We start from the raw sequence: 14,290 nt of genomic DNA, 5'->3' as shown, positions 1-14,290 counted from the left end.
AAAGGCAGAAGATGGCCCTGTCAGTGTAATCCCAGGACCTAGCGAAGTACAGAGCATCCCTGGCATCTGCCAAAATCTCCTACTATGCACTAGATAGGAGAATCTAAAAACATTATAGGAGAACACAATGGCAAACCAATTTAATACCATTGCCAAAACAATCACATAGCTCTATAAAGTCACACGGAGCAGAGTTTTAGCTCTACTCCAAAAGGACTTTTTATTCCTACTCACCTGTTCTCCTTTTGCACCTTGCTCACCCCTGTCACCCTGAAATACAAAAATAACATTTTAAAAAGAGATAAAACAATCAATATAGTTGCATGACTTCTGACATTCTCTAATCTCAGTTTAAGCTTAGAAATGTAAAGTGAGTTCGTTTTTTTGGGGGGGGGGGGAAATTCATGCAACTTTCTAGGAACTTGAGGTTATCATATGATTTCCCCCCCTCCCATTGTAGTGGAAAACTATTATAGATACTTTAAATGGTTTTACTGTTATTATGTATACTGTTTTGTATTTGTCAGTTACAGAACTTTATAGTGACATAAATAAATCCATACAGGTTCTGTGATGAATAAGTAAGTATTCAGATGTGTTTTATAATAGACAATCCCATTTAAGAGGTTCCCTCTAAGGCCAAGATCATCAAAATGTATTAAATCAAAGCATACATTCACACGAAGAGTAAGTCAGGACTATTTTACTGCTCCTGATGGTTTTTTAAAAGCTTTTCAGTCAGGGCTCATACTTCTGCTTACTTTCTCTCCAGGTCTCCCTGCTTCTCCAAGTTCTCCTGCCCGGCCTGGTAGCCCTGGAATTCCAGGTTTCCCAGGCTCCCCTGACAGCCCAGGCGTTCCTCTTGGCCCCTGCTCTCCAATGGCACGTCCTGGTGGTCCTTGTGGTCCTTCATTCCCTTTATCTCCTTTTGCTCCTCTTTCCCCAGGGAAGCCTATGAGACCCTACAAGAAATAGTCAGGCTTTTACTTAGGCCGATTCTGGAATAGAAAGCTTGTTAGGCAGAGATTCAAGGACACGGGTTTTTTTTTTTTAAAAGACTATTGCAGATACTGGAAAATTGTACACAAAATCAGCAGCTGGTAATTGTAAGGCTCAAACTATTTATATATTAGCTTCAAATTTTTAAAACATTCTTGACGTATGAGTGAGAAACAGATGAAGGCTATTCACTTTGAGTGGAGACAACAGTTGACATCTAAGCATTAGAAATATAGTAAATCAGTCTTGTCTCAGCCTATTTAGCTCTTCCTTCAATACAGAGCATAACATAGGCCAGTGATGGCTAACCTTTTTGTTGTCGCATGCTGAAAGTGTGCCCGTGCCCACACCCATAATGCAATGCGTGCTGTGACAAACACAACCTGACACCTGCCCTCCTGTATATATGTGTGCGACAACCCTCACATGTGCATGCGACATCCCCCAGCCCATTTTGGGCCTAATAGGCCTCCCTGCAGCCTCCTGGGATAAAAAATGGGCTGTGTGACATCCCCCCCCCGCACAACCCCCCCGCATGAGCACACAACCCCTGTGTATGCGCACATTTCTCCCACCCCGTCCTCCATGCATTCACAGCTCCAAAAATTAGCTGGCCAGCAGGAGGCACATGCACATGCTCAGTGCTGCTGAGCTGGGGCGCCGGCTCGCATGGCCGCAGAGTGGGCTCTGTGTGCCACCTATGCCACATGTTTGCCATCATGGACGTAGGCAAAACAACCCTCTCCATTAAGAGTATTCTGAGGGAGGTATTAAAGGTGTCTTAATCCAATGCTTCCCCTTATTTAACTGAACAAAATAGGACACCCAGGGGGCTTTCAAGTGTGATTCAATGTGCTCATTGTTATCATCCTTTAAAGTCCAAGAAGCAAATGGTGGATCAGATTTGGGGCTCTTTTTCAGTTATGGAAGTATGTAAAGAACCTTATGAGAATCCCACAAGCTGCTGGGATTCAAAGAATACTAAACGTTTGATTTTCCTATTTCTTAGTACTTACCCAAACCATGCAAACTTTCAGGCACACCCATTTGTTGAGGGTCATGAGAAAACTTTGCTGCCTTCCATTGATTTGCAAAGCTGAGTTACAACTTCACAGGAGTCACCCGGGTCTGCTGTACTACAGCTTACTGTTTCATATTTTATTCTTCAAACATTGTAATTCACATCTGAGAGCCTCAATTCGAAATTGGCTTTTAATCAGAGAATTTAGACATTCAGGAAAGTAGTGAATTGGTTGCCTGGGGTCTCTGCCCCACTTTTAGTGAACTTTTTCTAAATAATACTATAGGAATATTAACATATAAGCATTAATCAACGTTGAACAAGAGGTGGGTTGCTCCTGGTTTGGTCCGGTTCAGCCGAACCAGTGGTGGTATTTTGGCCTGGATCGCAGAACTGGCAGTGACCCAGGCTGGTTATGTCCCCAAACTGGTTCCCTGGTTACTGCTGCTGGCATATTGTTTAGTACCGTGTGCACGTGCGCAGTTCACTGTAAACTGTTCTGTGCATGCATAAAAAACAATTTACATTGAACTGTGCATGTGCATCCAGCACGCGCAAGTTGAACCAGTAGTAAAACCAGGAGCAACCCACCTCTGTGTTGAACCCATTTGTCTACATCATCATCATGGTATTTGGGTTTAGGATACAATATTCATGAAAATATTATGTATACTGAGCTTAGAGTTTTGTTTGTATATGTGTGAAGAGCTTTTCCCAGCTAGACCAAAAAGAACAATAAAATATACACTTAATATTTATGTATGAAGAACTCAGCATTACCTCCTTCCCTGGTGGCCCCCTTTCTCCTGGATCTCCTCTCTCACCCTTCGGTCCTCTCCGGCGGTCAGGGAAAAGCGGTAGCAGATCTGAGCTGCCATCATAAGCACCAGTGATCTCTCGGAGTAGGGAAATCTATGAGGAAGCAAAGATGAATCACTGAACACAATCGAAAATGCAAACCTTTGTAAACTAATATTCCTTTAGCTTATTTACAGATGTGAGATAATTTCATTTTTTCATTTCATTTATTAAAATTTATAGGCCGCCCTTTTCCCTGAGGGGACTCAGGGCGGCTTACAATCACAAGGGAGGGGGGTGCAGTATCAAAAAACAAAACAAAATGTGAACAAAGAAAAATAATAAAACACAACTTTCGTTCAGCAATCAAACACTCGGGCGGGTGAATTGGGAACCTATCCCCAGGCCTGCTGGGAGAGCCAGATCTTGAGGGCTGCGCGGAAGGTCTGGATGGTGGTGAGGGTACGGATCTCAACGGGGAGATCGTTCCACAGGGTCGGAGCTGCAACAGAAAAGGCTCTCCTCCGTGTGGTCGCCAGTCGGCATTGACTGGCAGATGGGATTCGGAGGCCCAGTCTGTGCGATCTAATTGGTCGAAGGGAGGTAATCGGCAGAAGGCGGTCTCTCAAGTACCCAGATCCACTACCATGGAGTGCTTTAAAGGTGGTCATCAGTACCCTGAAGCGCACCCGGAGACCAACAGGTAGCCAGTGCAGCTCGCGGAGGACGGGTGTAACGTGGGCGAACCGCGGTGCGCCCACTATCACTCGCGCGGCTGCATTCTGGACTAACTGTAGTCGCCGGATGCACTTCAAGGGCAACCCCATGTAGAGCCCATTGCAGTATTCCAGCCTAGAGATCACAAGGGCTCGAGTGACTGTTGTGAGAGCCTCCCGGTCTAGGTAGGGCCGCAACTGGCGGACCAGGCGAACCTGGGCAAATGCCCCCCTGGTCACAGCTGACAGCTGGTGGTCAAAAGTCAGCTGTGGGTCCAGGAGGACTCCTAAGTTGCGGACCCTATCTGAGGGGTATAAAATTTGACCCCCCAGCCTAAGTGTTGGTACATTAGCCAAATTATTGGGAGGGAAGCACAACAGCCACTCGATCTTGTCCGGGTTGAGTACCAGTTTGTTAGCGCTCATCCAGTTCTTAACGGCCTCTAGACCCTGGTTCATCACGTCCACCGCTTCATTGAGTTGGCACGGGGCGGACAGATACAGTTGCGTATCGTCCGCATATTGGTGGTATTTTATCCCGTGCCTCCGAATGATCTCGCCCAGCGGTTTCATGTATATGTTAAATAGTAGGGGGGATAAGACCGAACCCTGCGGCACCCCACATGTTAGGGGCCTCAGGGACGATCTCTGCCCCCCGACCAACACCGACTGCGACCTGTCCGAGAGGTAGGAGGAGAACCACTGTAAAACAGTGCCTCCCACTCCCACCTCCCGCAGTCGTCGCAGAAGGATACCATGGTCGATGGTATCGAAAGCCGCTGAGAGGTCAAGGAGAACCAGGATGGACGCATAGCCTCCATCTCTGGCCCTCCAGAGATCATCGGTCAATGCGACCAAAGCGGTTTCTGTGCTGTAACCAGGTCTGAAGCCAGACTGGAAGGGGTCGAGATAATGATGGCTCCAACCTAATTCGACTTCATTATGGCACTGATTTGGCTCAGATATAAACAAGATTCCCATGCTTTACTATAAACTGTATATAAGTTATGTTACTTTGGTTATCAGAATTCCAAAACAATTTGTTCAAGTGATCATATAAACACCAAAAACTAAATAATTTAAACTATTTCCTGCAGCAGATTGTTCCACAATTTAGAAACTAATGTTAAAACGTTTGCTTTCTTGGGTCCAACATCTGTAATGAGACATCATCTAATGACTCAGATAGTTTTAGAGAAGATGGTTCTTTTTAACTCAATAAATATATTTGACCTGAGGCAGGAGGCACTTATCTCTTTTTAGTTGTTTACTTACAAAGCCAGCGAGGAGTTCTGAGGGAGGGACAGTGATATGTGCATGACAGAGATAAGATGGAGGATGTAAACTGAATTCTTACCTTAATACCATTTGCTTCTAGGGCACGTTCAACATTCTAGACAAACAGAAATGGGGAACCGTGAGCAAAAAATAAAATGAAAAAGAAAATAGACCATTGGAAATAAATATCAAAACATAATGGAATAGGATGGCAGTCGCCTTATGCAGCCCAGCATCCTTCCTTGTACTCAGTCCAAATTTAAGAGATAACTTTAATGTTCTTGAGAAATAAAACTCCTGATTAGTAAACTCTACCAGCTCTGTTACTCCAACAACTTTTAATTCAATAATGTTCCTGCCTTATAAATCCTTTAAATATTTTAATACACTCAGCAGTAGGAATTATTTTCATCCATGATTCACGACACATTCTGATGATGAAATCGTTCATTCTTCTCAATTTAAACTTTCACAGGGACAGCTGGTCTATGACTGTAATAAAATAGATTGATAAACTTTTACAGAGGTAAATTCTCCTTCCTAGGCTTTCAAGATGAAATGATGAAATAATATTTTTGCTCACTCACTGATGCTGTCCCGGGTTCGCCTCGTGGCCCAGTTTCACCATTTCTCCCCTGAAGGAAAATTAAAATAAAAACATTAGAATGAAAGTAGTCCAAGTGACAGGATATACATCTGGATTTTGCCATAGAATGTATACTTCAGAAGCAGAATCCTGGCAATCAGACTTAAAGGACAGTAGAAAGGCAGATATTTCTCAGGATTAAACTCCAAGAGGCAAGGACACCATCCAGAGTGTTTTAGGAAATATTTCACAGTATCCTGTCACTCCTTTTTATTAATGACAGGGGTGAAGTAAACCATTCGACTAATTTCTTATGGAAAGTTTCAATATGCTATGAATGTTATAGCAATTTCCAAATTAATAATTGGATTACATTCAGGGGTGAAATGCTACCGGTTCTGACTGGTTCGCTAGAACCGGTAGTAAAAAAAAGCTTTTAAAAAGGTTCCATGACACTCAAGCTATTGGAGTGCGCAATTGTTGTAAACCCCCCCCCCTTTTAAAGCATTTTTTTCCTGCTGGTTTGGGTGAATAGGTGGGGAAAAATGCTTTAAAAAGTGGGGAAAAGTTGGCCATACCCACTTGGTCACATGACCCCCACCAAGCCACGCCCACAGAACCAGTGGCAACATAATTAGATTTCCCCACTGATTACACTCCTGAATCATTGTCTTCCAGGGTCTTTTTCATCATAGTGATAACACAGATCAGAAACCAGCCACTGGAACGCACCAATGGAAAGGTCTCTGGCATACTGTATGAGTTACTAATATATGGATTGCTATGTTGGATGATAACTAGGGGCACCTTTCCAAACACATGGTACATCTGGCATAAACTGCGGATGATCCAAATCAGTGGTCATTGATCTGCTAAAAATTGTTTCCGTACAATATTACTTGATTCTACTGTGCTTTAGGTTCTATCAAACTTCACTGAAGATCTCATTGTTAAATAACTAAAAGAAAGGAGAGATGGGCTGAGTGAAAAGTCACATTCATATTCAATAAAATGGGATTCCTATCAGACCAAATTTTGTGTCACGAAAGCATCCATAATGAGTTTCAAAGCTCTAGAAATAATTCATTTTGAATTATTAAATTCCTGGGGAGAAATGCCCACCTGTTCTCCTTTGAATCCAGGCTCTCCTCTGTCTCCCTGAAACAGAACAGGATGAGAAGTCACTGGGCAGAGAATTACAAAGAAATTCAGTTCTGCTCTAGAAGATATTAAAGATTCAGGAAGACCTCCCAAGTTGGGCAAGCTATAGATCAATAACTCTGCTTAATGTGATTGCTAAATTATTCATGTTTTCTAGGAAGCCACAGAAATATCATATATTGTATATACTTTAAAGAGTCTATCCAGGCATAAGCCAACCCTCAAATTTTTAACCAAAATACCATGAAAAATGCCCTACTCATGGATAAGCCAACCTTCAATGGTTTTTTTGTCAATATATTCTGAACAACTTCATTTGTTTTAATATTTTGCATCAATAAATAATCTTTTCAAGAACAGATTCCATTTTAAATTTTCACAATTGGCTTATTCATGGTAGCATGTTTTTCATAATATTTTGGTTTGGCTTATCCATGAGAGTATACGAGTACTTTTAAAAAGTATTCCCTTTTATGTATATTTATGAATAAACTGAACCCAATTTGGAGACTATTTTGAGACCAAAAATTCTCAGCTTATCTGAAATTATATATGGCAATACCATCTATAATTCAATCTAGATTTATAAAAAATAGATACATATTGGGGTTGGAAATGTGGCCCAATTTGTGAGATGCTTGCATTGAAGTTTATATATAGTATTTGACCTGGCTGCTAATTTGCATTTGTGGTGATATTATTGTTTTATGTTTTTATCATCTTATTTGCTGAGATCAAGATGAACAGTCTTATGAATTGAATTAAGCACATGTCAGTATTTGTTTTGTAATTTCTACTGTAGGTATTGCCACAAAAAAATTGAAGTAAATTGTTAAACATTTTGATATAATCTGGACTGAATTTATGAAGTGCATTCTATGAAGATATGGGTTACCATCATCATTTGTTTGCTGGATTACTATTCTTAATTCAATGGTTAGACTTATTACAAATAGTTTTGTCTCTCAGCTTCTGAAGTTATATTATGATATCCGAGAAGGATGCCCCTGGTCTTGTCCAATTATAATCTTGTTCATTTTCAAATTACTATATACATCAATGCAATTTTGGGAACAAATAGTATATTAAAGGATTTCAATGTGATGTTGACCAATATTTCTAAAACATGGAAATTATTATCCTCCCAAATAACACGAAGCATGTCAAAGAAGATAATTTTACAGAACTGGGGAAAAAAATTACTCTCCTAATTTAACTAATGGTTAACTAGGATGTGTGTCTACTATTTTTGCAAACATTTTGTGTTCTAAAATGATAATGTAATGCAATATATTGCTATCAATCTAGATTTGATAAACTGAACAACCAAATAACTTTATGTTGTTATCTTTAGTTATTGTATGGATCTTTTTTCTGTTAATTTTTGACACATTTATTTTAATCACTATAATGTATCTAGATTTTTCCCCCACTATAATCACTACTTATCTTTTTCCTCTCTTGGTGATGTATTTTTTTTTGTATTTTTTTTAAAAAATATTTTACCATTAAAATGAAGTGGAATGAAACATCCTGCTCTAGATAAAAGACACTTTAGATGTTTGATCTAGATGCAAAGTTATTTATGTTCCAGATTCCAATATCAGGTGGATTGTGAAAGATAGGATAACTTAAATCATGACTGTAAGTGGAAGGCTGATATAGCCAATCTATAATATGCTTCCTTCACATGGCAATTGTTTCTACTCACAGATTCTGGGATGAAAAAAAAGCCATAGAATATACAAGTACTGTATCTATTGTGTTCCCAAAACAATAATAATACCCTTCATGTATGGGTTCAAAATTACAATTAAAAAAAAATTCTGTAAAGTCATAGAAGGAATTCAGCTGCCATTGAGACAGAAGGAGGAATTGCAGTGACATCTGACTTTTTTTTTTTTTTTACAATTCTACTGATGTGATGTGATGCATAGTAGATTCTTGCTTACCTTTGGGCCAGATAATCCAGGGAGGCCGGGCAAGCCCTGAAAATAGCAAAATGTACTATTAGAGAACTAGAAAGAGACATTTATCCCATTGAGACCAACCAACATGGTCCTAAATAGCCACTAAGCAAGGATAGAAAACCCACAATAATAACAAACCACATGAGCAATCCAGGACACTTAAAAGAAACATTATCTATGAGCATTTCAAATAAATTCTTTGGCAAAGCCAAAGCAAAATTCACCAATAATTCTTTCAAACTGATTTCTGGAAATCTAAATTCTTCCCGATTAATGCAATGCATATTTATTTACTATCAATTCTCACAAACAATATTTTATTAATTAGAAATGGTTCTCTTGAAAAGATATGAGATTTGTCTGACTCCCCATAATGATATTTTTTGTATAGAATTATTTTTATACCAAGTCAACAGGAACTGATGATGAAGACTAGGGATAGGATTATAATCTATTTAAACTGCATCACATTAGCTGCAAACTTGACAATTTATATTGCTGACTGTAAAACATTGTATTCATTACCATCTTCACTGGCAATGCCCAGTTAATTAGTCTGATTGAAAGTTTTTGAAAATATTGGGGAGATCTTTGATCAAATTTCAATTTTTGATCCCTAATCCAGCTTGTTTGCTCATTGCCACTTTCTCCAAATAAATAAACAACAAATAAATAAATATTGATACAATATAAATATTCATCCATTTCCTGTTCTTATGTGATAAGCTTGTGATTGTAGAATACTTCAAAGGTAACTTCTTTTAGTGGATTAGAGATATTGACAGTGTGGAAAATTGCTTTGCTTAAAAAAACTAATTCAGCAATAAAAAGGTTTGAAAAATAAATTTAGAAAAATAATTCTAAATAAAAAGATAGGTTTATTCAATATATTAATTACTGACTATATGAGCAATATTTTAATACATTATCCTTAACTATATAAATATGATTCTGAACGTAAATGGTTAAATGCATATTTAAAAGACTTATGTTTTTCTTTACTTATATACTGTATGTGTGCATGTACATTCGAATTATCCTGCTCCAAAGTTTTTTTCTTTCCATTGTTTCAGCTTCTCTCATTGGCATTTCAATTTCAATTCTGTGTTTTTCTTTTTCCTTTTACATGCGCATATGCTCCCCATAATGAATTTCAGCCCCTATCCATCTTCATGCTAGTTTCTGCTGAGGCTTAATGTTCATATCCTATTGTAATTTATCATTTCCTATTATAGATTCTGCGGGAGGAGGAAATTACCTGGCCTGGTTGACCAATTTGTCCAGGCACGCCGGGAACACCTGATGGCCCTGGAGGCCCTGGGGGCCCACTGTTTCCTCTCTCTCCTTTAACACCCTCAGGACCCTGTCAAAAAAAAAAAAGACAAATAAAGTTAGATATTAGCCACATGCGTAGGGAGATTTCCTGTGGTCTTTTTAAAACTGGCAACAGCTTTGCATAATCTGAGCCAAGGATTTTATCCAACCTTGTTTTCTGAAGTGTCTTGTTTTAACAGGAGACATCAAGGACTTTGTTGTGAATTCTTCTCTACAGAGAACTTCTGGGCTCTAATAACTTGCTAACAGTCTCCCCCATCCATGTTTCTAAATATTATCCATTTTCCTTTTCTTGGTAATCTACATACTTATGACTTAATAAAATCCTATACCTTAAATCTAACTCTCTTTTTCAAAAATATTTGCGTAAGAACAATTTAAAGACCAGGCAAGTTGACCAGATATTTTTTTTACCTTAAACTTCACCCATGTGTCAATTCTCACAGCTTGGCAAGGGGCAAGCTGTGAGAATTGAAGGGGTGGAGATAAATCTCTCCTTGCTCACAACTTACACGGGGCTATTATATCATGATTCTTTGCATGCATAGCATTTTCGGTGCACACAAACCTCCATATGTTTTATTGTGAAACAATGTATTTATTATCATATCTGGCAGGATCCCTGTTAACCTTAATGCACTGATTATCCACTTTTCCAGGCGGATAACTCTGGCAGTGACTCTACTAAAAAAAAAAAAAAATCAGAATAAAGGTAAAAACAAACTTGTGAAGAAAACTCATTCAATGGAAAAGTACTTACTTCTTTGCCAGGTGTTCCAGATTCACCTTTCTCCCCCTAAACACATTAAAAAAAAATCAGAACGGTATTTGTATGCATCCTGGAGCTTTCTTATACATAAATAGCAGTTTTCTTGGATGCTAACATCCATCCACTGAATTTTACCACAATCAAAGGAGAGTCACCTAAACCTATATGCACAGGTGTCAAACGTGCAATGCTACATCATCACAGGACATAACATTACTTTTACCCCCTTTGCTGGCCACCATCTGTTACATTCCTCTACTGAGATGGAAATCAATAAAATGGACTAGTTTTGGGATACTTCTGAGGGTCAAAATGGCCTACCTTAGATGTGTGCTGAGCCAATTCCTTAATGTTTCATTGCCTAACAAAACACTGCCTAATGACTCTTATCCTCTAATGACCACTGATCATGTGAAGAAATCATCAACAATGATCTGCTATTCAACTTAAGCTATGTCAAAGAGCAAAATTGGGTCGCTCTTAGATTTGCTGTCCTTGGCTCGCAAAAGAACCATTTTCCTAAATCTCTAGACAGGTACCTGTTCTGGCCCAGCAGGAGCCGTTGGAGCTGCCATCAGACTCCGACAGTGAGGGGCCCTATGAGTTGGCCCTGGAGGATGTGGAGGACCCTGGACAGGGTTCCGACTCCGAGCAGGGTACAGAGAGACTGGTTGGCCACCAGGTGGCACCTGAGCCTTGGATCATTGGGGAGGAGACAAGGAAGAGTGATCCAGAAACCAACTGTGAGTTGTTCCAGGATGCACGCCATTGAAGAGCTACTTGGCGTCAAGAACAACTATGTAATTACAGGAGGTAATGGTCATTAGGCTCCTCTCCAGACTATAAAAGAGACTGCTTGTGCCACACCCTTCTTGCAGAAGTCAATGCTTGGACTAAAGAGAAACTAACTTGGCAGGCTGGATTGCTGCCAGAGTTTGTTTGCATTGCTGCCAAGGTTTGTCAGACTTGCTGCCAAAGTCCTTATCTGTTTGTTTACTTGGCCACCAAGAGTCTGGACTTGTTATTAAAGGACATTCTCATTAAAGCTTCTCTTGGCATTCGTTACTGGATGGAGGAGTGGGTCAGAACAGGTACCTAAGCTAATTTCTTGACCGCTCAACACTTACAAATTTTTTTATTTATTTTTAGGAAAGGGCAACAAAGACTGAATATGCCAAGTGTAAAATTCTGGCTCAATGTTGGAAGGAAAATGGAGTGAGACAGGGAATGAAATTGAGACTGGCATCTCTAAAGAATATCCCTACTTTCTTTTTAGGGTGGTGGTGGAATTAAAACCAGTTTTCCCGAGGAAAGGCTTATTTGAATTGAAATGTAGCTCTCAGAAAAACAAGGAATATAGTTGGTGCCTCTGATGACATTTTCTAAATTTAAACATAGCCCAAAGCTGTTACTGAAATAGGGAGGAAAAACAGGGACCCTTAAGTAATTTGGTTCTAATCTCTGATTAACAGATAGAAGTTTGGCTGAAATGCTGGAAGTATGTAAGAGGAAACTACCTTTCTCCCATCCTCTCCTGGGATCCCATCTTCTCCCTGGAAAGTAAACATCATTTTCATATTTGTATTCCAGATTAGTTTAGAAGCATATGCTATGATACTCCTTACGATTAGAACAAAAGAAAACAGCACATTTTAATAATTCCCTTTCTTCCCCTTCTTCCCTTTCTTCCCACCCCCAATACAGGCCTTGCCTGTCAAACCTGAAGCCCCACTTCTAGCAGAGGGATCAGGCTCAACACTCACATTCTTCCCATTCAGCCCAGGTTTGCCATCTTCACCAGTTTTGCCCTGGAAAAGAAATGTAGGGGATCAGCCAGCTAAAAAGAGCTTTCACCAGCTTGACTGCAAAAAGTCCATAGAATTGCAAGGAACACACAGGATGGGTGAATCCATACAGAATATATGACTTTGTTGCAACCAATGGTTAGTGAGGTAAACTCAAGTGAAGAAAAATTTAGTTAGTCTCTGGTCTGTTTGACATTGCAGCTATTTTGGACTTCTCCTTTTCTATGAATTTGTTGCATTCTAGATGACAAGTATAAATTTGCATGTGGCTAATTACCCACAGACATTATGAAATCTATACAGTATTAATAATTGGTGCCAGAGTTTTTATTTTTCTCCCTCCTTATCCTACATTTTCTTTGTGTGTATGTGTATGTTGCATCCTTTTAAATTGCAAGCCTAAATTGGTAGATGGGAATTCTATTGCCAAGATCACCATCATTCAACCAGCATTGAATAGAATTTAACTACCAATCACTTTAGCCCACTTTCACACTCTATTAACTAATCTTGGTCCAGTTGTCAACCTAAATATATTTTTAAATTTAAAAAGCAGAAATGGAAAACTGAACTAATAAGTACATATCTTACATTTCTATATGGGCCTAGATAGCAAGGGAAGTACAAGAACATTCTTCCTATATTTTATGGCTGAGGTATTATAGAGTTGTGGGTTAGTCAACTGAGAAGTCAATTGGGCTTCATTCACAGTCAATTGATTGATTCACTAGATCTGTGTAATTTACCCACTAACGGAGGTTAGCTGTGGTAATTAACATAGACATGACTGCCCACCTAACAAATGCTCCTTTTGGAAAATATGCATATTGGCTTTCAATCTCATATGTTGCATATGGGCAGTGGATGCACACCAGTCTTTTAACCATTTCACTTACAGGCAGTCCTGGAGATCCCGGTGGACCAATTGCTCCAGGAGGACCTTGCTCTCCACGCTGACCTTGCAAGCCCTGGTTTTTTTTAAAAAAAAAAACAGATTATTGTGGATATGCAGAGTAGAATAGAGACCCTCCTCTTCTAAAGATATACATGATAGCCAAATTTAGTAGACTAGGACAGAAAATGTGCCAGCTCCCCAATATGAGAAAATCAAGAGGAAAATAACCCCTCATCTTATTTAGGCTTGTCAGAGGTCAGTGGGGTTTTTTATACTTACATCTCGACCAGGGTCACCCTGCTTTCCTGGATCACCCTAAGAAAATAAAGCAGGGATGGAATCAGAAGTCAGGCATTGAAATCTGCCTTGTGCTCATGTCATTGTCTTTTACCTGCAGTTCCCCAAAAGATTTGTTTAAACGTATTTGCTAAATTTATGCACCTCACAAATGCAATCCAATCCAACCCAACCCACCTCACTTTGTGGTTCAGTGTGCTATATGAACCCAGTTTCAATCTTCTAAATGAGGTTATTTTACTTCCTTTTTTCTGGGTGACGAATAGTGACAAATGGCTATAGTGATGATCCCATAAAATCTACATAACATTTGTATAGTACCATCCAAGCTTCAGCACATCAAGAAACATCATTTCTTTATATTGTTCTGCTTAATCAATAATGCCATAAAAATAAAATGCATATATAAAATCAATTTATATGCTCCAGTAAAGACCAATGATAATTAACTTTTATATGTTGGAACTAACAAGATAGAATAGAATAGAATAGAATAGAAGCGTTGAACGGGACCTTGGAGGTCTTCTATTCCAACCCTCTGCTTAGGCCGGAAAACCTACAATTTCACACAAATGGTTATCCAATCTCTTCTTAAAAACTTCCAGTGTTGCAGTATTTACAACTGTCAGAAAATTTCTCCTTAGTTCTAGGTTGCTTTTC

At 39.3% G+C, this 14,290-nt stretch overlaps 1 protein-coding gene across 1 annotated transcript in view; it reads right to left on the bottom strand.

Annotated features, from left to right (window-relative positions):
- Window positions 1-14,290, bottom strand: part of COL7A1 (collagen type VII alpha 1 chain) — a 109,398-nt gene that overhangs the window by 25,007 nt on the left and 70,101 nt on the right. The window contains exons 56-68 of the mRNA XM_032239099.1: window positions 13,613-13,648; window positions 13,335-13,406; window positions 12,397-12,441; window positions 12,151-12,186; window positions 10,625-10,660; window positions 9,788-9,892; window positions 8,512-8,547; window positions 6,521-6,556; window positions 5,400-5,447; window positions 4,892-4,927; window positions 2,801-2,932; window positions 762-962; window positions 235-270 (exon numbers count right to left, since the gene is read on the bottom strand). Of these exons, the coding sequence (XP_032094990.1) occupies window positions 235-270; window positions 762-962; window positions 2,801-2,932; window positions 4,892-4,927; window positions 5,400-5,447; window positions 6,521-6,556; window positions 8,512-8,547; window positions 9,788-9,892; window positions 10,625-10,660; window positions 12,151-12,186; window positions 12,397-12,441; window positions 13,335-13,406; window positions 13,613-13,648 (855 nt within the window). The remainder of the gene's footprint in view (window positions 1-234; window positions 271-761; window positions 963-2,800; window positions 2,933-4,891; window positions 4,928-5,399; window positions 5,448-6,520; window positions 6,557-8,511; window positions 8,548-9,787; window positions 9,893-10,624; window positions 10,661-12,150; window positions 12,187-12,396; window positions 12,442-13,334; window positions 13,407-13,612; window positions 13,649-14,290) is intronic.

This window comes from Thamnophis elegans, chromosome 2 (assembly GCF_009769535.1).
Source record: "Thamnophis elegans isolate rThaEle1 chromosome 2, rThaEle1.pri, whole genome shotgun sequence".
NCBI lineage: Eukaryota > Metazoa > Chordata > Lepidosauria > Squamata > Colubridae > Thamnophis > Thamnophis elegans.
This window is presented reverse-complemented; position numbering and strand designations above follow the sequence as displayed.